This window comes from Lonchura striata, chromosome 2 (assembly GCF_050655825.1).
Source record: "Lonchura striata isolate lonStrDom1 chromosome 2, ASM5065582v1, whole genome shotgun sequence".
Lineage (NCBI taxonomy): Eukaryota > Metazoa > Chordata > Aves > Passeriformes > Estrildidae > Lonchura > Lonchura striata.
In genome coordinates, this window is record NC_140704.1 from 145,232,541 (window position 1) to 145,255,788 (window position 23,248).

The following is a 23,248-nucleotide window of genomic DNA, read 5'->3' on the forward strand; positions in this document are numbered from 1 at the left end:
TCTGGTGGAAGAGGAATGCAGAGGAGGTCCAGGGCCTGGTTCCCCTGGGGTACACCATGAAACCCTGTGTCAGGGAGCCTGTCCTGGTGTAAATAAACAAAGGATCAAAAGGGAAACTATTTTAAGCCAGCAATGCTTTCTGTATGCAAGGAAGGCTTAGGGACAGCTCCAATCAGTTATTTTCAGACATTTCAGGCATGATAATGTGGCTCTTGATGCTGATTGCATGTTGGTCATGAATCCAAATTGCAAAGTACTACTGTTGGTTAAAACAGGGAAATGCATGCGGCACCCTCAGGTTCAATAGAGGGCTGAAGAAGACAAGAGTGGGTCAGTGATGTGAGTTTGGACACTGGGGTGCAAATTAGGGTTTTATAGAGAGGGTTGGTGGATTTTCTGACTCAGTTCTTTCCACTTAATGTGAAGGTCTAAGTTGTGCCACAACCAGTTATTGTACAGACTGTGATACAGTCCTGCCATCTCCTTAGGTTTGGAGGAATAGCTCCAGGACTTATCCCTTTGCACAAAGGCATATGTCCAGAATATGAACCACAATAATAATATTTTATGCTCGATAAACTGCCTCATTTAAGGTAATCCCATTGCTACAAACAGCCTGGCATCTCTAATGAATTTAGTCTTTTATGAGAAAAACTGTGCTGCATTACCACTACCCAGATATTTCAAAAGACATTTGAAGATGTGCAGTTTGTAGCAGAAATGCCAAAGTCTGACTTTACAGATATGTTTAGTGAATAAGGGTCCTGAAGTATTGTATTTTATTCCAGGCTCTGCTGCTTGCACATGAGAATTCTTTAGCCATAATGTGTTTTTTTATTAGATATGGAGTGCAAAATGAAGAAGCTAATAAATAGAAAAGCCAAAGTACTTTCAATATAGGATATTTGTGCTTTAAAAATGGCCAGAGAGATGCTGCTAAGTGCAATTTCTGCTGTGCTCCTTGCCATTCTCCAAAGTTCAACCCCTCTGGAGTTAAATTTGCTGGACTTTCATTTCAGGGCCGGACAACAGTGCAAAAGAACAGTGCAGATCCAGTGTGGCATGAACAGATTATCTTCAAAGAAATGTTCCCTCCACTCTGTCGAAGAGTCAAAATCCAGGTCTGGGATGAAGGCAGCATGAATGATGTGGCCTTAGCCACCCACTTCATTGATTTGAAGAAAATATCAAATGAACAAGATGGTGACAAAGGTAAAGGGGAAAATGTCTGTTCCAGGATATACCCTTAAGGTAAAATCTACTTGCATAGGATCTTGGCACAGACTAATCCTAATTCAGGGATGTCCAAAGTTTACGTGTTGGTTCTGAGACATGTTCTGTTGCTTAATTTCACATTATATTATATTGTGCTCAGCACATGGAAGGTCTGACATTGTTGTTCTTGTTAAAGGGCTGCTGCCTAATTTGTTACCATCTGTGTGACTGTGGCAATAGCCTAATCCATTGGGGATGACAGATGTAAATTTATAAGTCATGTGAGTTTCTATTAAGCAATGAAGCCACTAAGTGAAAATCACTAAAAATCAAAGGCAGAGCAGGCTTGTGTTTTGGATCTACCCACTGGAAGCAAAGTGTTTAGGTAAGGCTCAGCTGGGTGCTATCACAGCCCAGGGAGGCACCATGGACTAGTGTGTTATGCTGTTTGAGGAGAGGCTCACTATCTGGAGTCTTTTCACGGATGTTTGAGTCTACTTGTATAGCCTTGTTTATGCTGTGTGACCTATATGTGGAACATGGTCAGTTATCACAGCTCAGTGAAGGCACAGTAACTCCTTAAACCTGCCAATTCAAATGTATATCTCAGTCCTTAACCAGAAAATAAAAGAAAAATTTGTATAAATTGAGTGGCACAGAGTTGAAACAGTTTGACCTAAAGGAGAAAGCCTCCATCCTCTCCGATCATGGCCCAGTCTTTATTCTGCAACAGCAAGCTCTTTTTCCAAGAGACCTCCTGCCCAGCAGGTGTGGTACCATCATCTTCTGAGAAAGAGCTGCAGCCCAGCAGAGTTGGTTGGGTATTGGCAGAGGTTCCTTGGTGTCTAAGGATTGCCCTGCAAAGCAGTGACCTGTGTGAAGTGATTCCCACTGCCCAGAAATGGGTCCAGGTTTGGCTTGTGGGGCACTAGAGGCAAGATTTCTTGGAGCAGACAATGAGGAGAGCACACTAATACCCAACAGAAAAGCCACAAAATATACTTTATCTCCAGGGTTTTTGCCTACCTTTGGGCCTGCCTGGATCAACCTCTATGGTTCACCCAGGAACCACAGCATCATTGATGACCACCAGGAGCTTAATGAAGGTTTTGGAGAAGGGGTCTCCTTCAGGGGACGTCTCTTCCTTGAGATTGCTGTGGAGATACTTTCAGGAGGAGCCCGTGAGTCGAAGTTTTCAAGCATTGTCAAGGATATAAAATCGTCATCTAAAGATAAAGACTTCAAAGCACTCAAAGGAAAAGACAAAACTGACAAAGCAGGAGAGGACAGAAAGTCAGCTTCTCCCTCAGACAAGATGAACTCAACTGAAGTGGAAGTTGAGCCATTTGATGTACCTTTAGAGGTCAGTATGATATTAAGAGATTTGTCATATGTCTCTAAACCTCTGAGAATGGCACTGGTGTCTGTATTTGGGGTCAGGACACATAATACTGCTGTTTGTGCTCCCTACAGTTTCTCCATGCTTTCATAGAACTGGGACCTCCCCACATAATACACAAATGGAGCATTAATGTGCACCTGTAACTCAACTCTCAAGTAGGATTTGGTGTTCATAAAATTTAATCCCCTGTCATATAATCCCTTTTGCACTAGATGCACCCACATGTTCCTACTAGAAACTTATCTGACATAATATCTACTAATGGACAGAGAACCAGTGTGGACAGCTGGGAATTATAAAGCCTGACTTCCTGCATTCATTCAAGAAAATCTGTAGTTGTCAACTGAAGTCAAGAGAGAAACATTGACATAAAATCTGTGCAAATGCAGAGAAATAGGTGCATTCTAACCTGATTTAGTCTCTTCCTTTAATACTGCATTGCCAATGTAGTGCTAGTGTTAGGCTGATAACCTCTTTAGAAGAAGAGCTGAAAATTATGTGCTCAGTTTCAGCCAGTGATAACTGATGTTGCTTGCCTAATTCCATCTATTGTATAGGATTACATCATGGGGAAATGTGCACTCTGGTGCTTTGAGAAGGCTGGACAGTTGTGGCAGGGTGTGTGTGGGCTTTGGAGCTGAGCCAATGTTTGAGCTTTAATTCTCAGCTCCACCATGCGACTCTGGGAGCAGCATCAATTGCTGCACATGCAAGCTCATTTTTTTAACCCAATAAATAGGAAAAAAAATATTCTCATAACAAATTTTCATCCCACTTCACTATATCTACTACAACTACCTGATGGGAGATTGTGTGTGTGTGTGGAGGGTTGGCCTCATCTCCCAGTCAGCTAGCAATAGGACAAGGGGAAATGGACATGAGTTGTGCCAAAGTAGGTTCACGTTGGATATTAGGAAAGATGTCTTCACTGAGAGAGTGGTTAAGCTTTGGAACAGGTTCTCAAGGAAGTGGTGGCATCAGCATTGCAGGAAATGTTCAAAAAATGAGTAGATGTGGTGTTTCATTATATAGTTTGGTGGGCATGTTCAGTCAAACTGGTACTTGACAATCTTAGAGGTCTTTTCCAGCCTTGATGATTCTGTGATTCTTTGTCATTGATCAAAACTTTGTCTTTTGTATCCCAGCTCACATCTTAAGATATTTGTGTCCTTTTTTATTTCTGATTCTTGGTCTTTCCACTCCATCTCTACAAGTAAAGAGGAGAGGAGCAATTGCTCTTTGGTCTGGAGGCCTAGCCTTGAGAAGTGCACTTCCTTGGCCAGTGCCCTGGCATTTCTGCCCTGAGGGCTGGCTGGAGCGGGTCAAGGAGTGTGTTAGCAGAGAGCTGGAATGGGTAATTACAAGCCAGTTGTATGAACTTGTACTCTGCTGTTACTTTATTTATTGATATAGTTGCAAATTACCTCTGTCTCTCAGTTCTTCTCTGAAGACTAATAGAGGTGACATTTAAAGACATTTATTTCCATAGAAATTTTCCTTTATATGCAAGAAATCCATTATTATGAGTAGCTCAGAACACTATGGTATTGGACCTGGCAAAATACCCCAGGTAGAGAAACAAACCCTGCTATAACACCCACCAACAAAAATTAATAGCAATAATAAGGATTTCTTTCCAGCTGCTGTTTCAAATAGAAAATACATAAAAGGCAATAGCATGATACAGTGATGCTGATATTATTTTAGTTTTGACATTCAGCAATACTTTGTGCTACAGTAGACAGTAATTGCATTGCAGCTCTCTGAAAGGAAAAGCAGGAACTGGAGACATTACCAAGAATGCAAAAAATGTCTCATAGAGCCTCTGAGACAACAGAGGCAAATTATCCATCCCCACAGCACAACTTTATTGACCTATTCTTACAGCAAGAAGATATTAAAATTTGTTTTCTTTATAAGGGGAGATAGATGCATGTGCCATAGCCTCTGAGCCTTGGCATTATTAGGGTTTCATACTGGACAAGTATAAAAAACTAAAGTTACTCTGGAGCTGCAATCTGTTGAGGTGTTGACTTTGACATATGATGCTGCTAATCCTTTCACTGAAGACCTATGATATTTTGCTGTGTTTAGCAGAGGTTTTTCAAAATGAAGAGATCATAGGCTATATCAAAAACTGTTCCTGCTTTGTAGAAGTCAGGGAAACAAATATTCATGTAGAGCTGATGTTTTATTCATTGATGTTTTATTCATTTATTCACTCATACTGCAGAAGAATTAAGGCTGGTCTTGCCTAATGGGCCTCAGTTTGTAGGTGTTGTGAAATGAGAAGGGTTTGGATGGGAAGACTGCAACAGTTGGGTTGTAAATTTGGGGAGAATTCAAACTACAAAACGTATCTCCTTTGAGCTTATTCTTGGCTTGGTGTTAACGGCTTTTGTTGTTAATGACCCAAGAGCATACAAAGTGTTAGCTGGCCCTTCTTGACTGAGAGTCCATGCCAGGCACTAGCAGATGCTGGGTCTCCAATAGGTGTAAACAGAGGCTAGCAGAGGCTTAAAATTCAACAAAAAACTGCTGCACTTTTCCTTTTTGCTGTAAAAAATAGTAGAAGGTAAAATAAATGCCAATTTTCCTCCTTCTCTAATAGATCTATGAAGAGAAATTTGAAGAATTCCTTCTCTTTGGGACATTTTTTGAAGCCACAATGATTGATAGAAAATTTGGGGACAAGCCAATAACCTTTGAGGTTTCTGTTGGTGAGTGTGTTAAGGTCTTATCTAAAGGAGAGAGGCTGCCTCAGGAGCAAGGGGATGATAAGTGTTATTGACTGATGTGTCTCAGGGCTCAGGAATCAGCTTCAGAGTAGAGCCTACATTGAGGTAACCCTAATTATCATTTCTCTGGATAACAGTCAAGCTGAACATACAGATGCCTGTCTTATTCCCCAAATGCCCTGTATTAATGCAAATCCCCTCCCCCAATATATACAGCAACTTAGCCAGTATTTACCCTTTTCACCACATGGGAGATCAAGCTCAGATAATTTACTTCAGGCAGAGTTCATTCTGTGATGTCCATTTCAGCAGTTCCTGGCTGTGAGGGAGCCCTCTGGGGGGGATAATCCCCATCCATTGTCTTGGCCAAACCCAGTGAGGTACCTGTGGGTCTGTGAATGTGGCAGGGGGATGAGGTACAGCCAAGCCTCAAGTTGCAGGCACCACCTTGTTCTAACATCCTCCTGGTAAGTTCTTTCCTCCTTCAGGGGAAAGCAGGATCATACTCCATGAACTCCTCATCATGGAGCTAAATTATCCCTCAAAGCAGATTAAAGAGAAAATGAAGACATTTTCATTAATACTTTCAAAGCACAGGAACTTTCTCTTAAGAGAGAAGCTTGAATTGGCCTCATTTCCCTTGCAGGGATTTGATTATCTCTGTACCAGATTCACCAAGGGTCCAGCAGCACAGTGGCACTTCCAGTCTGTGCTCATGTCCATGATTGTGCTCAAATATAAGGCTATGTGTGCAGGCAGAGATGCTGTGAAAAACAGGGGAATCAATGAGTGATACTAATTCCTGCTGAAACTTAGCAGGAAGCTGAGCTGAGAATGACAAGAAACTCATTTAAATAGTTGGGCAAGGAATTATAGTGATTCTTGTCAGAATTAATACTAAAGATTAATCTGGCCTTGAATTCTAGTAACCTGAACATCTCTTATCCACCTGTGTAGCTGAAACTTGGACCCAAACTTGGCCAGTTGTCATTATTTACATGAAAGGCTGAAGCAAAAATCCAGATCAGGATGTCATATGGGATGATTCAGCACATTCTTCTCCTGCAGGGAATGTTTTCTGTCTGTCTCTTTTAAAGTCTGTAATTATCAGTTTGATGGATGTACCTCTTTCCCAGTGCTGATAATTGCCCTTTAAGGCAAAATCTTTTTAGGGAAGAATATTGTATCATTAGCAGAGTTGTCTGGCATTAGGCCTGAAGCTGAGGCTTCAAAGCATTATTATTACTAACTCTGCAACCCTAACGTGGAAAATTTACTTGTCTGAAAAAGAGTCTATCTCTTCTGAGATCACACTTTGAAATGATCATCCATATATTATGGAGAAGACATACATTTTCGGTGTGAATCAATCCCATATCAGGGCTCCTGAGTATAGAAGTATCAAGAGCAGTATTGTTTTGGCTTCTGAATTTCTTTACCAAAAGCTGAAGGTCCTGTCAGCAATCAGGATCACATCACTAAGTGATGTAATATGCTGGATATATGTCACATGGGACAGGCAAGGAAGCACTGTTCTAGAATCTGACATTCCAGGGGCAAACATAACCTGTTACATTTATAAACTGTGGTGTGGTTAAAACAGCTGAATGAACAGGAGGGGACAAAGATTTTCTGCTGGTATGACTGGCCATTTTCTTTTTTTTTTTTAACCACATTCATGTTTACCACCTCCAATTTAGACATCTCCTGTAACCCTGGGTCTCTAGGTAATTTTGGAAGTACTACTGATGGAGTGTCAGCAGGAGCTGGAGGGAAAAAGAAGACACATGATGGAGAAGCAGAAGAAACCTTTCTGCATGAAGGGGAAGATGACATTTCTCATGACCTTGGAATACCCCTGGTATCTACCACACCCTCTGAGAAGCCACTGATCACAGGTGGGAACAGGTGAGGATCTAAGTTTCAAAACCTCCTCAGGTAGGATTCTGGTTCTTACTTTATTATCCTGTGGGACTCACTGATGAACCCAGGCATCATTAAAGAGTTTGTGTGAAATGGAGGCTTTTAGGTCCTCAATTACATCTTTCACAACAGTAAATTTTCTTGTCTTCACTGAAATGAAGAGGCTCAGAGCTATTTTATACGCATCTGATCTTGGCCTCATAGGCCCTTGAATCCTTTCTGAAAGTGTTGTGTCTTACACCAGCTGTCAATTGGAAAGCTACAGCAAAATGCAACTTCCTTAGTGCCACCCCTGGTTTAGGGTCCCACTTCTGATCACAAGTAACCCCCAGCCAGTGTCCAGCTCCAGAAGCACAATGTCACATGAGAAATATTGAAATCTGGTCAGGGCAGAGTCACCTTCCCAGAACACTTTCTAGAGCTAACAATTACAGATACAGACTTAAATAGCAAGTAATAACAGAGGAAGGAGGAAATAGGATTTGAGAAAAGAAGCGGAGCAATGGATAAAACCTACAGAAAAGTTCTTCTAAATAACCTTGTTTATAAATTGTAAAGGTTTAATTCATTTGAAAGATGTTAATAAAAAGAAATATTTTTGTTGTTGTTTTGGTAGGTAGAACAATCCCTGGTATTGGTGACTGCCAAGACTAGATGGCACTGCTTCCTTTAGAAGGCCAAGCAGTCTGAAGATATAAGGACCAGGAGCAAAATATTGACCTGGATCTGTTTGATATCTGGGTGTCTCTAAATTTAAAAAGCACTTTCATTCTTTTCTGCAAGCAATGGCTCACTGAGATGAAATAAGAGCTAGTGAAAGAAAACAAGAATGAAAATATTGTGGTAAAAAATTCTGGTTTTGCAGCAAGCAAAAAAAGAGAGGAGAAAAGCACTTTCTATCAGTGCTTGATAGAAAGACAGTTGCCTTTCGTTGTTAACAGGACTGCAAATTTGGGTACATGCAGAGGGTTATTATCTTCCCTGAGAGAAGCTGGGATGTTTTAGTTCTCCATTAACAGGAATTTAGATTTAAAGAACGATTGTAAAAGAATGAATCTTTCTTGAAATCAGTTATTTGCTTCTTGACTTGCTCCAGAATTAATAAAATTTTCTCTCATTAAAGATCCCTTTTTCTCAGATTTATGTAGAATGCTGCATCTTTTATTCTCTCCTCTGCTATTTAAAACAGCTTGGTCAGCCACAGATACCAATTAATGAGTTTTTCACTGTCTTCTTATAATGATGTCTTGGTGGTCTCACCACTGGATATTTTTAGTATTAATAAATACTTAATGGGATATCCAGTACCTTAGATCAACTGCATTTTAGGTTCATAAATGAGCAATGGAAAACAAAAAGAAGAGTATATTTTGGAGATTAAAACCACTAACTAATTAAAGGAACAGGCAGAACAATAAGACTTCTAAAGCAGACACTATGAAACTCCCAGGAGTTTTCCATATTTATGTCAAAACTTAAACTAAGGATAAGCTAAAACTGAAAAAACAATTCCTCAAAATTGTAATAGTGGGAATAATAGACATGAATTTTCAGTTTTCCATTTGAATTTTTCATGGCTATATACTCTTAGTAAATCCAATTAAAAGGTTCATAAGCTCTATGAATTTCAGGTTAATAAGTTCAGGCCTTGGGAGATGGTTGAATTGATTTTCTCCCTTCTGAAAGCACCAGAATTAATGACACCCAAGGCCTGTGTAGCTCTGCTGTGCACCAAATTCAATGGGTAAGCCTCACCTTGTTGTAGGCTACTGAGGAGAAAGTAAATGGAAAATTCTCTCTCTTTTGATATCACATAGGGCAGGAAAATGAAGTTATAGAGAAGATATTAATCTTTTTAAATGGAAAAAAAATCACACATAAACCTCTTTGGGATGTGTGGAAGTTTGGGGTCATTGATATGACACTCAAGAGCAAAAAGTGATTTTGTTTCCATGGTCTCGGCTTGGTGATCTATCTGAAATCACTGAGACTATCTGAGGCCATTAGAGCCATGGCCAGAGGGCCATGAAGTGGTTTGCAAATGTTCATACACATTAAAAAGGTCTCCACTGTCCCACCATTGGTACAGAAGATGAGGAGACCTCTATTGCTAAATCCAGTGTGGCTGAGCAATGAAGTTTCATAAGGCTCTAGTATTTGTATAAAGGAGGACAATGTGCTTATCAGGTACATGGACTTGGCATGGTACCCACAGCAGATCTCATCAGAACATCAGCTGTGTGGCAGGTCTGCAGAGACTCTAGTTATGCTGCCCTCCTGCTCATTTTTTTCAGTGCAAGTCACTCCTGCAGCTGAACACACAAGGAAAGCAGAGTTACAAGAGTCAATATGACAACTTGGGCCTAAGATCAAAAGTGTGGGAAGAGAGAGCAGTGGATGCATTTTATCACTGAGTTATTATGAGTTTGCTATTACTTTTACTAAGCAGGCCTTGCAGATCAAGTTTTCACATGGAATGTCAGTCTCCACAAACCCTGAAAAAGAGCATCTTTTAAAAGGAATGTGGTGTTGAGACTCTGCCATGGCTCTCCCACTGTGCAGTGTGTGAAGCCATTGCTTTTGAAAATGTGATCAGATATTAATCTTTGCTCCTTTTCCCCTTGTAGTTTCCCACTATTAATAGTATTTCAGAGCTTCCCTGAATGCGTTTTTGTTTGGCTTTTCTCCCACCCTGGAAAGCACTGAAATTAGATCCATTGGCTTAAAATTGTTTCTGTTCAAGGATCTCACTGGTAGCATAATTGGTGTTTGTGTTTGCCCTTCCCAGGATTTACTTGATAGCATGTGAGAGCACATCCTGTTGTGCCTACAGTTTCTATGCTGTGAGAGCACCAAACAACTTTTCTTTGCTCTGCCACCCCTTGACCTGCTCTGTCATCTTTGTGATCTGCTCCCTACCTTGTTTCCACAGGAACTACCAGTACCTGCCATACGATGAGAGGAAGCCCTGTATCTGTGTAAAGAGCTGCTGGGGCAGCCAGACCTTTCGGCTGTACTCTTCCAACACTCTTGAGAAAATGGCAGATCACCTGGTAAGTGGCAACCATCCTCCCAGGCTCATTTATTCAGCAAAGTGTGGCAGTGAGAGGCCACACTTCCCAAATCAGGCCTTCAAAATTTCTCCCATTTGCATTTCTTGTTCCCTTTGTGAGAAAGCAGTTGATACCTTTTTATTTCCCCCAAATTGTTTTGAACTATTAGAGCTGCTCAAGTATTCCTGACCACAACAATTAATTTTGGCTATAGGTCTGCTTTCTCTCCTCAGCAATGTTTTATTCTTTGTAAAAACATTCAAATAATTAAATTATGAGAAACAGAGTAATTTTGTCTCCTATGGCTCTTCCTCTAATGTCTTCTTGCCTTATATTTATACTGGGCACTCCTTAAAGGACAATATTTTCTCTTCATTTTCCTAAAACATTGACAGAGGCAGAAAGATATATCATCTCATGAGCAGTCACTCTCATGTCCTCATCAGAGTGTTGTACCCCAATGATTTTTTTTTCTACCTTTGTTTGAAGCTGACTATCAACAGTCTCAAGAAAGTAGGTTTTGTTGTTTTTTAGGGTTTTTAAAGTGAGTCCTAATGTTGAATATTTTAATGTGGGGGACTCAGATTAAGAGTCTGATTCATCCCTCATTTATCCATATATATCTCATGAGCAACATCACTGAAGTCACACTTATGCAAGGCTGTAGCAGGAGAAGAGAATGGCTTATAACTGAACATTTTGAACTCAGGTATCTGAATATTAAACACCTGAATATATGTATGTGGAGAGATAATGTTTGTCAGTGTGCCCCAACACCCACAGGCCTTGCTGAAAATCCAGATATTTATTTTAACTTTTAAGAACAGGCTCCATTCCTCATGGATCACAGTAGGTTTTGTGATGGACCTTACATATGGATTACATATGGATTATGTAATTGTATTATGGACCTTACATATGGATTCAAGTGATCACTGAATTTTAAGATACTAATTCCAGCAACTTGCTAAAGTTAAGCAGCTTTTTAAACAGAAACAAGAAGAACTTTTTTTTTTCTTCTACCTAGTGGAAAAAAATTCCAAATTATTGATCTTCCTCAAAGAACTAAGAACACAAAGTTGCTCCAAGCAGTAATAGCTTGGACAAGTAATTGGAAAGACTGAGAAAAGGTCAAAATATATCATGCTACTGGAGTCTTTTCTCTGTGAACTTCAAGTATAGTGATATATCAAAAGTTCTTTCTGTCAGGCCACAAAATCACCTCCCTCATTCTTGCTAGTCATAAAGAGCACTGTAACACCGACAGAATGACAAAGTGTCCTCCTGTGCATAATGTCTTTCTTGTGTGTTTTTCATAGGAAGAATCATTAGAGCAAGTAAAGGACTTGATCAAGGTTTCAGAGACTGCAGCTGAGGAGAAAATGAAGAAAACCCTAAATGATTTTATCAATCAAAGCAGGTAATAATCTCTAGTAGATGCATACAGAAAATTAAATATATTGTTGGCTACAAATTCAAGGCTAGATAAGGAAACTGATGATAATTTTAAAAAAGTACAGTAGACTTACTGAGCTATGTATTTTTTTTTTTTGCTGTAAAAGCAAAGACCTTCCCAAATTGCAGTTTCTATTTAGACAGAGAAAATATTTATTGTTATTTTCCATATTCAGTATTGACAATAGATAGACTGCCAATCATTGCCATATTATGTTGGCTTTCAGAACTCTAAGAATATATTCTATGGGTGGTAAGTAGGATTTAATAAAATGTGTGATAGATACACTGTAAAAAAAACTAACCATGATTAATATAAAAACAAAGGATGCCACATACTGGTATAGATCCAGTGGGCTCTGTATCAAATGACATGATTTGGCTCAAACTAGATATAAGCCCTTATTTCTAGATACTATTAATCCATTTCTGAGAAATGTGGTGCACAGGTTTTGGACTCTGTTCCTTTAATCTTATAGGTACATAATATTTTAGAGATTTTCAGCACCTTTGTCTTCTGGTTCATGTACTGCAGCAGACACAGAACATTCCAATGTATTTTAGCACATTAGTATCCTCACACTAAAAAAAAAAAATAACAGATTTAAAGCCCCTGTTATTCCTGTATCCTAGGGCATTCATGGTCATTGCTGAAAAGAAACCCAAAGGGTTGAAGTGCACTGCTTTGGACAAAAAGAGGTTCATGCTGTTCAGGCAAGAGCTGGTATGTGCTGTTCTTTTTCCATAAGCATTGATGCAATGATAATGACTGAAAGCATACTGCTTTGGTTTTTCTCTTGTTTTATTTCCTTTTTTTTTTTTTTCATATGGGAATGCTTTTAAATTCATATGAATACAGTATCCATGAGCATTTATTTTAATAAATCCCACTGTGCTTAAGAAAGAGTTGTCAGATACACTAAAATGAATCAGAAGATGTTGATTTTAAATACCAATAAGTAATTTTAATAATGAGATTATTTTTCTTGTCTATGCATCTTAACATGGAATGATGCTGAGTTCAGTGGAAAAGCACCAAATTTACACTGCTGTCAGGCATCTCTCTACTGTGGTGGTGCTCAGCTTCAAGTCTAGCAAAGTCTGGCCTTTGCAAGGACCTTAGGAGGAGGACCTTACTGGACCTAGTAGTCTCCTCCAGGGAATGAGTGAGAAGAAACCAAACTGGGTGGAGGTCATCTGAATATTTATTACTTTTTTTTACTGTTTGTAGCACAAAAGATTGTGTCTTCTGTCTGGATCAAGGCTTGGTAATTCTAGGTGGCAGCCACATGTTTTTAGGGACTTCCATACATGCAGTATACAGAAAAACAATGACAAAATGGGCAAAATTCAATTTTTATGTTGTCCAGCTCCAAAGAGTTGATCAGTTTCTGTTGGAACAAAAAACATTGAAAATAGTGTCTCCCATCTTCTCTTTTCAAATTGAATCAAAGACTGTTTCTCTTTCAGTTCAAACTACTTAATAACAGATGGAGAGTATATATTGTATTTCCTCACTGCAGGAAGCAATGTCCAGTGATGCCAAGGGAATCATTCAGCAGCAGAAAAAGAAGATGCCAGTGGATGAAATGATTCATGAGACTCAGAACTTTATAGATAAAATTCGATTTTTGGCTGATGAGGTAATCCACACAGAATTCAGAAAAATTTAAAATCTAGGACTTGGCTTTGATTTTCATAATCTCATGTGAATAATAACTTCTGGATTGGTTATCCAAAGAGTTCTCCTTCAGATATCTGGTCCTTATTCTCTTTTGCATTAAGTGGAGCTGTTATCAAACCAGGGTAGGAAGTGTGGAGCTGTGTGATATGGAGAGGATGCACTACAGATATATTTTTTAAATAAGGTCATCCCATACCTGTGGCTTGCAGAAGCCAGATTTCTGATATGAACTCATGTCTCCACCTGTATGGATACCTGTATGAATCTGGACTGATATGAGCTCATAGTGCCTATATCATTTAGCCTGGGAATAACAGAAAAATTGATATATTTGGTTGGGCCAAAATCCAGCCACTGGAAAGCTGTGCCTCTGAGAGCTGCCTGTGCTAGCAAACCAAAGAGGGCCATGGCTACTGTCTGGCTCAGAGAGCAAGTGGCACAGTGGCATGGCACAAATTTTCTTCCTTCCTAAAACAGAGTGACCTTGCTTACAGCTCCTTCAGGGGGCAGCCCCTTGGCTGGTCTTTTCTTCAAAACACACCGAAGCTTTGTTTGAGGAGCATTATCTGAGACAGGGCAAGGCAGTCTCACTGAGCATTGTCACAAGCAGAAAAGATGATCATATGCCAGTGTTTGAGCCTGGTGCTGGTCCTTTTTGGTTTGCTGGTATAGATGAAATAGGTGATATTTCCATGGTAGTTACTTATGTGGTCTGTGGTTAAGTTAATTCCTGAGACAGAGCCATTCCCAGATTCTTAATTTTAGTTTCTCCTGAAATTACTTATGAAGTAATCCTTAATCACTCTACAAAGCTCTTACCTTCAGCTGTAATAGAAATTCAGGTATGGACTGCAAAGCATGAACTGCAATTCTTGTTTAGTTCAGAGGCATATCTGCCACTCCACAGGAGCCATGAAGGCATCAGCTCTTAGTAAGAGTATTTCAACAAAAATATGATGGTGGTGGCTCATAGAAAAAATTCAGTTTTAGTTCAATATGCCTCATTTAACAGCCACAGAATACAGTGCCTGATGTGTTCATCTGGATGATCAGCAACAACAAAAGAGTTGCATATTCAAGAGTCCCAGCAAAAAGCATACTCTACTCCCCAGCAAAAGAGCAGAGAGGCAAGGACTGTGGGAAGATTAAAACTCATTTCCTGAAAGTAAGTCTGTGGCACACTGAAACACAGGTAATGCCTGGGGAGCATTTGGTATTCAGATTTCTTACAGGAACAGTATTTTACAGATTTGTAATGTAAAAATATGTACAGATTTGTATCCACCATTTATTAATATTTGCTCCTTACATTTATGCTTGTCATTATCATTATGCTTCTCACTCTATCATTCTTAGGCTTTTGATGTATAAGTAATTAATTCCCTACTTGTTATGGCAAGTATAAAACATTGTTTATCAATGGCTGTATACATAAACAATAGAAAAGGTACAGCCTCTTTGCTGACAAAACATCAGAATGTAGCACATGAAAGCCTGTGAGGAGACTGGTAAGAGATCAGCACTCAGCAATCCAGTGAGGAAACCTAGGTATTCAGGGGTAATACAGGAATTATTTATACTTTCTATTTAAATCATGCTTAAATTTGCACAATATATGTCCAAAGTACTGCTATGGGATTATTCATGATAAAGGAAAACCCTAGTGGATATACACCTACAAAAGCAGTGTGACCTACAGTGGAATATTATGCAGTGTAATTGTTACTGTGATCATCAGGAAAAACTCAAATGCTCCAGACCAGAGTAACTTCATATAATGAGTTTTTTGTGGGTTTTCACCATGGCCTTCTGGGAATACTCCCATAGAGCAGAGCTAAAGAGCAGATAATAGGTACTTGCTAAGCAAAGTACTATTTTCCTGCGTGAAATAAAATATTCTGCAGTTAACTATCCAGCCCCTTCAGTATCAAGAATTACCTTAGGAACAGACAATACTAAACTCTGAACTTAGCAGATCTAGATGAAGTGAGAAGGAAGAAAAAGGAAATAATAGGTCAAGACTAGCAATATTTTATAGTGGAAATGTTTTCTGACCTACCCAATGGAGTAATATTTTTAGTAATACATGGGACTAATTACTGGATACCAGCAAAACTGCATGAAATGGAAAGTGGGCTGAAGTCTGGGCAAAGTAGGGCATAAAATAGCACTTATATGTGTGCAGCTGTAAGATAGTCTGCACAAACCTGTGCGTGTTAGGCAGTATGCAGTTTACATAGACTGTTAGTTGAGCAAACTACTAATTCCTTCCCTAAGAATCACAGAAGTTTCTTGTACTAAATGAGTTTCAGAGCCACTCACTGTGAAGAAATGCCATTTATCAGTATATCAGCTCAGAGAACGCTTCTTTATTTTACTCTGTCTTGGTAAGACTCAGCATCCAGCCACCTCTCTTGAGATTGTTGGTAACACTGGATTTTTTCTTCAGCTCCCAGGCAAACGCCCTCTGGGCTGGACTGTGCAGGCAAAGGTGGACATCTACCTATGGCTTGGACCTAGCAGCCATGCTCACAGTGCCATGGAGAATTTGCCTGTAGGATATGAGATTGAATTACCATCTAACACCAGCTCAGGGCACAGTGTTCTGCCCTCACCTGCTTGCCTGCTGTATAAAAGTAAGGCACTCTTTTTTCTCTCTATTAACAATTGGCCCCAAAAGCTCTAGTTCAGTGTGGTACAACCCCTGTATAAAGTAACTGTTCTAAGATGATGATGCCTTTGCTTCTTCTCATCAGAAAAGGCTGGCTTCATTGCCAAGTCATCAGTTCTGCCACTGCCACTTTGTAGATATCAGGGAAAGAAGGAACTTGTTCACTTGCAATTTCTGTTCCCTGTCCCATGGACCCCTCTCCTTGGAGAGGAAGCATCCCTCAGTTCTCCTGATGATGCATAGAAAACCTAGTAGATAAAAAAGTGGCAGGAGATAAAAACTGGCACTTAATAGCCCTGCAGTAGAGACCTACATAATTGATTTTGAGTGAATTCAGATTTCTTGCACAACTTCTGAGTGTCTCAGGTGCTTCTTCAGTGAGACAGCACTAGCAACCGCTCCCCTTGTCAGATCCTGGCTGGAGAGCAGCTGATGGCTCTTGCCCTCCTGCCCGTGTGCTGCACTGTTTCCATGGAGCTGATGTTGCTGTTTTCTCTGCCGTGATGCAGCCCCGCACCTCTTCCAGCTGCGAGCCCACATGTACCAGGCCAGGGGGCTCATTGCCGCTGACAGCACTGGACTTTCTGATCCTTTTGCAAAAGTTACTTTCACATCACGCTGCCAGACCACAAAGGTAAATTCCAAAGCCTCTTTTGGTGACTGAAAACTCTTTTTATTTTCTTGGGTTTGTTTTGTTTTGTTTTGTTTTGTTTTGTTTTGCTTTGTTTTGTTTTTAAACACTTAAGGTATGAAAAGGGAAAATCTTGCTTTTGCAAGGAGGTACCTAGCAGGAAAAGTTAGATGCCTACTCTTAAAGAGCAGATCCTGAAAGTCCACTGCAAACAGGAAAAAGTTTACATGTTACTCACTACTCTAATAATGGGTGCAGCAATACTAGTTTATTTTAGCTCAGATATCACATTCTCTGGGACTACTGGGGCTTCATAGTACATGTACCTTTCTTCACATTTTTATTTCTGTGTTTTGGACTGTTGTCATTGCTAGGTATCAATGTGGGTGTAAGGAGGAACCCTCGTGGTTCTCTTTTCCTCCAACCTGTGCATTCAGCCATTGAGCAGAGTGAAGACCTTTCTATGGCTTCTGTAGCCAGCACAGCCCTTTGTGATGGAATCTGGCAAAGCATATTGGTGCTTTTAGAGCATTAAAATGGAAATTAGCAGGAAACAGAGAGGTGGGAGACTTAAAGGCTGCTAAAATATGCCCAGTAGGGAATGGTCTCCCATCTCCCTCAGGAAACTCCAGGGATCAAATGAGCACCCATGGGGCCTCTAGAGAGAAGTGGAAACTTTTAAAGAGTTTCAGCAAGAAGGGTTGAAGTACAGCCTGAGCAAGTGAGCAGGAGGATGGTCCCTCATAGAACATGGAGACTTACTTTCAAAGGTCCCTTTACAATTGCCCTGGAGTTTAAATTGGGCAGGAATTCTGATAATCATGCCACAAACGGAACTTGCTGAGCCAAATGTAATCTTGCTTCACACCAAATACACCCTTGCATCAGAAAAAAATATGTAACCCTCTTATCCAGCCCCTCCCCACTAAAACTTCACAGAAGACTGTTTCAATTTAATTAATTCTAATATTCCTCTGACATTTGATTCTGTTACAAAGCAAGTTCTGTTGCATGTGCCAAAGGGAGCAAAAATAAAAGCCTTTCTCTAAATTGTAAATGCCTGCTTGTGCTACTTCTGCCTCAGGGTTATTAATTGTTTTTTTCCGGTAATGTGGTTTTAACTTCAAATAGAAGAGGGTGAATGAATCCAATTAAATTAGTGTCTAGATGCACCAGATTCTGGAAAGTAGAATCTGGCCCAGCAAAAATAGGTGTTTATAGGCACAGATGTGTTAAGTTTATTCACTACCTGAATAAAATATGGCAGCTGATAACTTGCATGTTTTCATAAGTGTCAGTTAAGAAGCAATAAATGGCAAAGAACCTTATTCCCTTTCAGAAGAATGATATCAGGTTAAGAGTAATTTTGCAGTTGGCATGATTTTCCTCTTTAACTGTTATCTTTGTTAAATATATTTTCTGTCTAGTCAGTTAAAACATTCTCTATGAGGAAATACTATAAGCATCCACCTAATTCAAATTACAACAAATTAAAAACTTCTGATTTCTTATGAGTGATTCACGAAAATATCTTCTTTTTCATAAAGTGTTAAGTGTCATTACACAGAACTAAAAATAAGATGTGCCCTGGATAACTGGCCTCAGTTGGGGCAAAAGCTTTATTTTAATAGTACTTGACATGTACCTGCTTTCCTAAACCAACAGCTTTCCTTTATACTGAAGTTTGTCTACACAGTTGTCATGTATTGGTTTGCTTTTAGGGATTTGTGAGGCAAACAGGGAAATGGAGAAACTGGAGGTACCAGCCTCACAGCAAAAGATTCATAATCTCCTGGCTGGGAGGAGCTGCTGAAAAATGTGTCTCAGACATGGCATTGTTCGGGTTGTGGACAAGGAGGTCACCAGCAGACGAACATGCCCTGTTGAAGGGCACTCAACCAAACAGCTCATTAAACATTCCTCTCTTCCATTAGATCATTTCTCAGACCTTATCCCCCACCTGGAACCAGACACTGCTTTTCAACAGCGTTGTGCTTCATGGTGACAAAGAGGAGATTGCCCAGTTCCCACCGGAGATTGTCATCGAGCTGTATGATGATGATGCAGTGGTAAACTCGAAGTTCTTCTCACTAAAAACCTGGGCTTTTACATCCTACTGCAAGCATGAAAGCAAAGCTGAGTCACTGAATAGCCTTTAAATGGATCACCTTGCTGAATAGAGCTCAGTGCTACTGTGGTTTGCAGTTTAACATCTGAGACCAGTCCTGAGATTCACTAAATGGCCTTGCAAAGATGTGGCCTTTTATTTTCACCAAGTGAATCTTGCTCCCAAAGACCAGCTTACAGAAATCAGAAGCATCTTGCCCCCAGGTCCCTTGAACACTTCTGTAAATATTGTGTCTAATTCTGGGTCAAAACTATGCAGACTCTGATGCAGTCTCTCTGATTAAATATAGACCTCAGAAATTTTGGGTACACTGAAGAACTAATAAGTACTCAGCTCTTCTTCTTCATAGCTGCTTTGCTTATCTTGGACTTCCCTTCAGAGGGCTTTTTTTTTCATAATACTAAGCTCTGCATCATCTCAGCTCCTATAACCATTGTGAAATCCAAATGCATTTGACCCCTCTATTCTCCTTTATTTAGGGTAAGGCAGAATATATTGGGTCTACAGTGGCTGCCCCTGTGGTGAGACTTGCTCATCAAAACTATGAACCACCAAAACTTTGTTACCACCCAGTGCACTGTGGAAGTCTTTCAGGAGGAGACCTTCTTGCCACATTTGAGCTTCTGGAGGTAAATTTGACTTTCTTGACAATTACATGTTACACCCTGGGGCTCACAAAAGCTGCCATGGCATCAGGCATGACCATCTTGAATTAATAGGAACTATAAGCCATTGGGCCTCATAGTTCCCATGCAACTCCTGTCACCCCTTCCACCTTATCAGGGGCCACTGCCCCCACACACCCACCCCTGCCAACCCTTCACACACTCTAAGCCTCCTTTGCTGTCACTTGCCCTGCCCTAAACTCTGCTCTGGCCTGAGAAACTGAAAACCCCACTGCCATTGCAATGACCTGCTGTTTGGAGTAGCACATGGCCCTGACTACCAGCCTTGAAGCTCCCAATACTGTTTTCACTCTTAGGGAAATGAAATAGTAAATAATAATGATTGGATTAGGGAGGCTGAGTTTTTAGATACCCCTACTATATTAAAAGAAACACTACATGGTTTCCAGCGGCAAGCCAAAAGGAAAATTCAGTCCTGGTAGATGCAGGGCTGGGGTCTATCATGCTGGAATTTTGGGCAATTTCACTGAAATTTGCAGAGCCACCAGTTAAAGGTAACCTCCATCTGCTGAAAACCTACAATAATTTATTCTGAAATCTGAAATGGGAAAAATGTGGAATGTCATAACATATTTTACAGATAAAACAGGCTTTTAATCATGATAGCTATTTATGTCTTTGGTGAAAGCCAGAAATGAACCACCATGTGGAATATTTCCTTATTATGGTGGTGTCAAAGGAGAAAGGGAGAGCTTCAGACAAAGTTCATTAGAGAAGCCCTCCTGTCAAGTCACCAGGTGCAGAAAGGATCCTATTGTTTTCTAAACTGCTTCTCAGAGAGGAGCCTGAGTGTGGCTGGGTCCAATCTTAGTCCCAGACTTTCAGTGGTTTAAATCTAAGGAATTATACAGGTGTGAGTGAACCTTTCTGTGATTTCACTTTTTGGTGAACAAAAAAAATTATATATTATATTTTGTTTTACTATCTTTTGAGATAAAGAAGAAACACCATTTAGGGGATCTATTCAAATATACTCCTAAGAATTCTCTAGAAAGTTGACAACTTCATTACATGAAAGGAAATTAAATCTTACAATTTAAGTGAGTACCCATTTGGTGAAGTTTGGTCCATTTTCCTGTACTTCATGTCATCCCATTCCATTGTGCTGTTTGCACTTTTTATCAGAATTTTCTGGGTTTTTTTGTTTTGTTTTGTTTTGTTTTGGGTTTTTTTCCCAAGCATTTACTTTCATAAATTTCTTCTCCTCTCCCTTTGTTTCACTTTGTTCCCTCATTTCAGAACTTCAGTGAGTATGATTTGGCCTCTTTTGGTTCTTTTCAGTGCACTTCGTTTCATCCCAATCCATTTTGTTGTGTTCAGTCCTTTTCCAAAATTCCTTTAATGTTTTTCAACTGCATTTTATTTCATTCTATATCCTTTCCAGAGGGCTTGTTACACTTTGTTCTCTGATTTCAAGATTTAATTTTCTTTCATGAAATGAAATTGCCTGGCCTCAAAGTACTCCAAGAGTTGGTATACTCTTGGTTTTTTCCAACATCAGGAGATTCCTCATGGTGCTCTGTGTGAGGAAGGAAAAAAAACCCTCTCTCATCACTGATTTATTCTCATTCTGAACCCATAACTTTTCCTATGACATAGCATTCTTGATAACTCTGATCTGAGGGTACTGTTTGGTGTTGTGAAGAAGTGAATGCTCCTTTCTCCTTTCAAAATTAATGCTGTGTCTTGCTGAAGGAATAAAATTAATCTTACAATGAAGCATCCTGGCATTCAGAGAAAAAGTGCACTAAAAAAATATGGACTAATGGATACTGAGAGTCTTGCTTTTGCTCAGAATGAGCTCAGGGTTTATTGATTTTTTTTAATCAAAAAAGCAAAATCCCTTTGTAAACCTTCATGCAGGTATTTCACTCTGTCATTTGAGTAGTAGATAATTTTTCACCTCTTTTTCTCTGAAGTTATTAAATTAATTGCTTTGGATTTTTATTGATAAAATGTAGATCACATGTGAACATGAATTATTGCTGCTAATTATGTGAATTATTGCTGGTAATTACGTGAATACTCACCTCTGCTGCAGGTGCTGTTCTAGATATTATATTTTCCACCCATTTCTTCCTCCACCTACAAGGTACCAAGGAACACATCCTTTCTCCCTCATAGTAATTAGACTCCCACACAACTATGCATAGACAGATTGCCTGGTTAAATGAAGCAGAAGACTTCAACTTCACAGACCCTTTGAGAGCTGTATCTCACCTGCTTCACCTCTCAGTAGGGACAAGTCAGCTTAGGAGCACTGCTGCACTCCAGAAGTTGTGTTTCTTTTTCCAGAAGCTGCACATCCTCAGGTACCACGCTTCAGGTGAAAGCTGAGAACAGCTCTGTTGTGGCTGCTCCCTGCTGCCACAGCCTGAGCTTCTGGCAGGACTCAGCATCAGGTGCTGGCTTCCACTGTTTTATGTAGGAATTTTCTAAATCAGGCCAGGCTTCAGATCTGTCCTGTTATGGAATGAGAAGGTCGTAGATACACACTTAAAAATAAGGAAGGTGTTGGGAAGTGAAGCCAATGAGCTTTGTCACAGAAGGTGCACCAAAGCCTGGAGCACAGCAAGAGGCAGAGGTGGTCACACCTCAGAGCTGCTCTGGAGTCAGCTCTCCTCCCACCCGGCTGGAACAGGGCAGTCATGTACACCCAAATATGCTCCTGAATGTGGGGCAGGTTCATGCACAATCACACATAAAGAACAGAAGTGCCACAAGAGTTTAGTGGCTGTACAGAGAAGACTCAGCCCTAATGTTGGAGAGGTGCTAGATAGTGAGAGCATGCAATAATGCTGGAACACTATTCCATAGCAGCTCTAGAATATTGTCTCTCCAGCAAACGTGTGTTTTTGCTGATGTGCGCTACCTGTTCACCAGCTCTTTTTAACTAGAATCACATTTATAATCTTCCTGTGGAAGTCTTCTATGCAGTTTTGCTCAGGATTTTTGTTAAATAGAATTACCATGCTTTCCATTTTTAGTACGTAGAATTACCATGCTTCAGTACATGCATGTCTGTAGGGCAAGCTATGTCCTACTAGGTAAAAAGAGCCCTTCTTTCAGAAATGCACATAAACCAATCCATTCAATAATTTTTTTTCCAGATGTTTTAGCATCACAGCATGAGAGAGAGCATTTCAAGTCACATTCCTTTCACAGCACAACAGTTCTGCTCTGCAGCTTGTCTTATAAAATGGATTGGATTGGTGTGTTCTATGTGCCATTATCAACATATACTTCCAATACTGATTTTATTCATCTGAAAACCAGCCTGAGTTAAAACTGCTTCATTTTTCAGATTCCCGAGTCAGATCCAGACAGACTTCCCCCACTGGATCCACCAGATATTGGCCAGATTTACCCAGTCCCAGCTAACATACGGCCTGTTTTAAGCAAATACAGAGTGGAGGTGAGATACTTTGACTATTTCCCTTTCCTAACCTCATCTCCTTTTATTCTCTTGTTGAACTACAACTGATGATTTTACAAATTTGATCAATATGATTCACATGGAAAATAGCATATAAGGGCATGCAAGGCTGTGCTTCCCCTGAGAAACAGTGGGGCTGTGTCTCAATCCTGACCTGCTGGGAAGGGATTTCTCTTGTGCAGAGCATGGCTGGTGGATCCACACTCCGTGCAACCAAGGAAGTGTC

At 40.0% G+C, this 23,248-nt stretch overlaps 1 protein-coding gene across 5 annotated transcripts in view; it reads left to right on the forward strand.

The window, feature by feature from the left end:
- The window catches only part of FER1L6 (fer-1 like family member 6), an 80,792-nt gene that overhangs the window by 31,456 nt on the left and 26,088 nt on the right, over positions 1 to 23,248 (forward strand). For all 5 annotated transcript variants that reach the window (XM_085572522.1, XM_085572523.1, XM_085572521.1 and 2 more), the window contains exons 10-23: positions 1,020 to 1,212; positions 2,229 to 2,578; positions 5,229 to 5,337; positions 7,083 to 7,263; positions 10,211 to 10,331; positions 11,651 to 11,751; positions 12,420 to 12,510; positions 13,310 to 13,429; positions 14,483 to 14,635; positions 15,920 to 16,106; positions 16,651 to 16,775; positions 18,707 to 18,841; positions 19,380 to 19,529; positions 22,891 to 23,001. In XM_085572522.1, the coding sequence (XP_085428648.1) occupies positions 1,020 to 1,212; positions 2,229 to 2,578; positions 5,229 to 5,337; positions 7,083 to 7,263; positions 10,211 to 10,331; positions 11,651 to 11,751; positions 12,420 to 12,510; positions 13,310 to 13,429; positions 14,483 to 14,635; positions 15,920 to 16,106; positions 16,651 to 16,775; positions 18,707 to 18,841; positions 19,380 to 19,529; positions 22,891 to 23,001 (2,127 nt within the window). The remainder of the gene's footprint in view (positions 1 to 1,019; positions 1,213 to 2,228; positions 2,579 to 5,228; positions 5,338 to 7,082; positions 7,264 to 10,210; positions 10,332 to 11,650; positions 11,752 to 12,419; positions 12,511 to 13,309; positions 13,430 to 14,482; positions 14,636 to 15,919; positions 16,107 to 16,650; positions 16,776 to 18,706; positions 18,842 to 19,379; positions 19,530 to 22,890; positions 23,002 to 23,248) is intronic.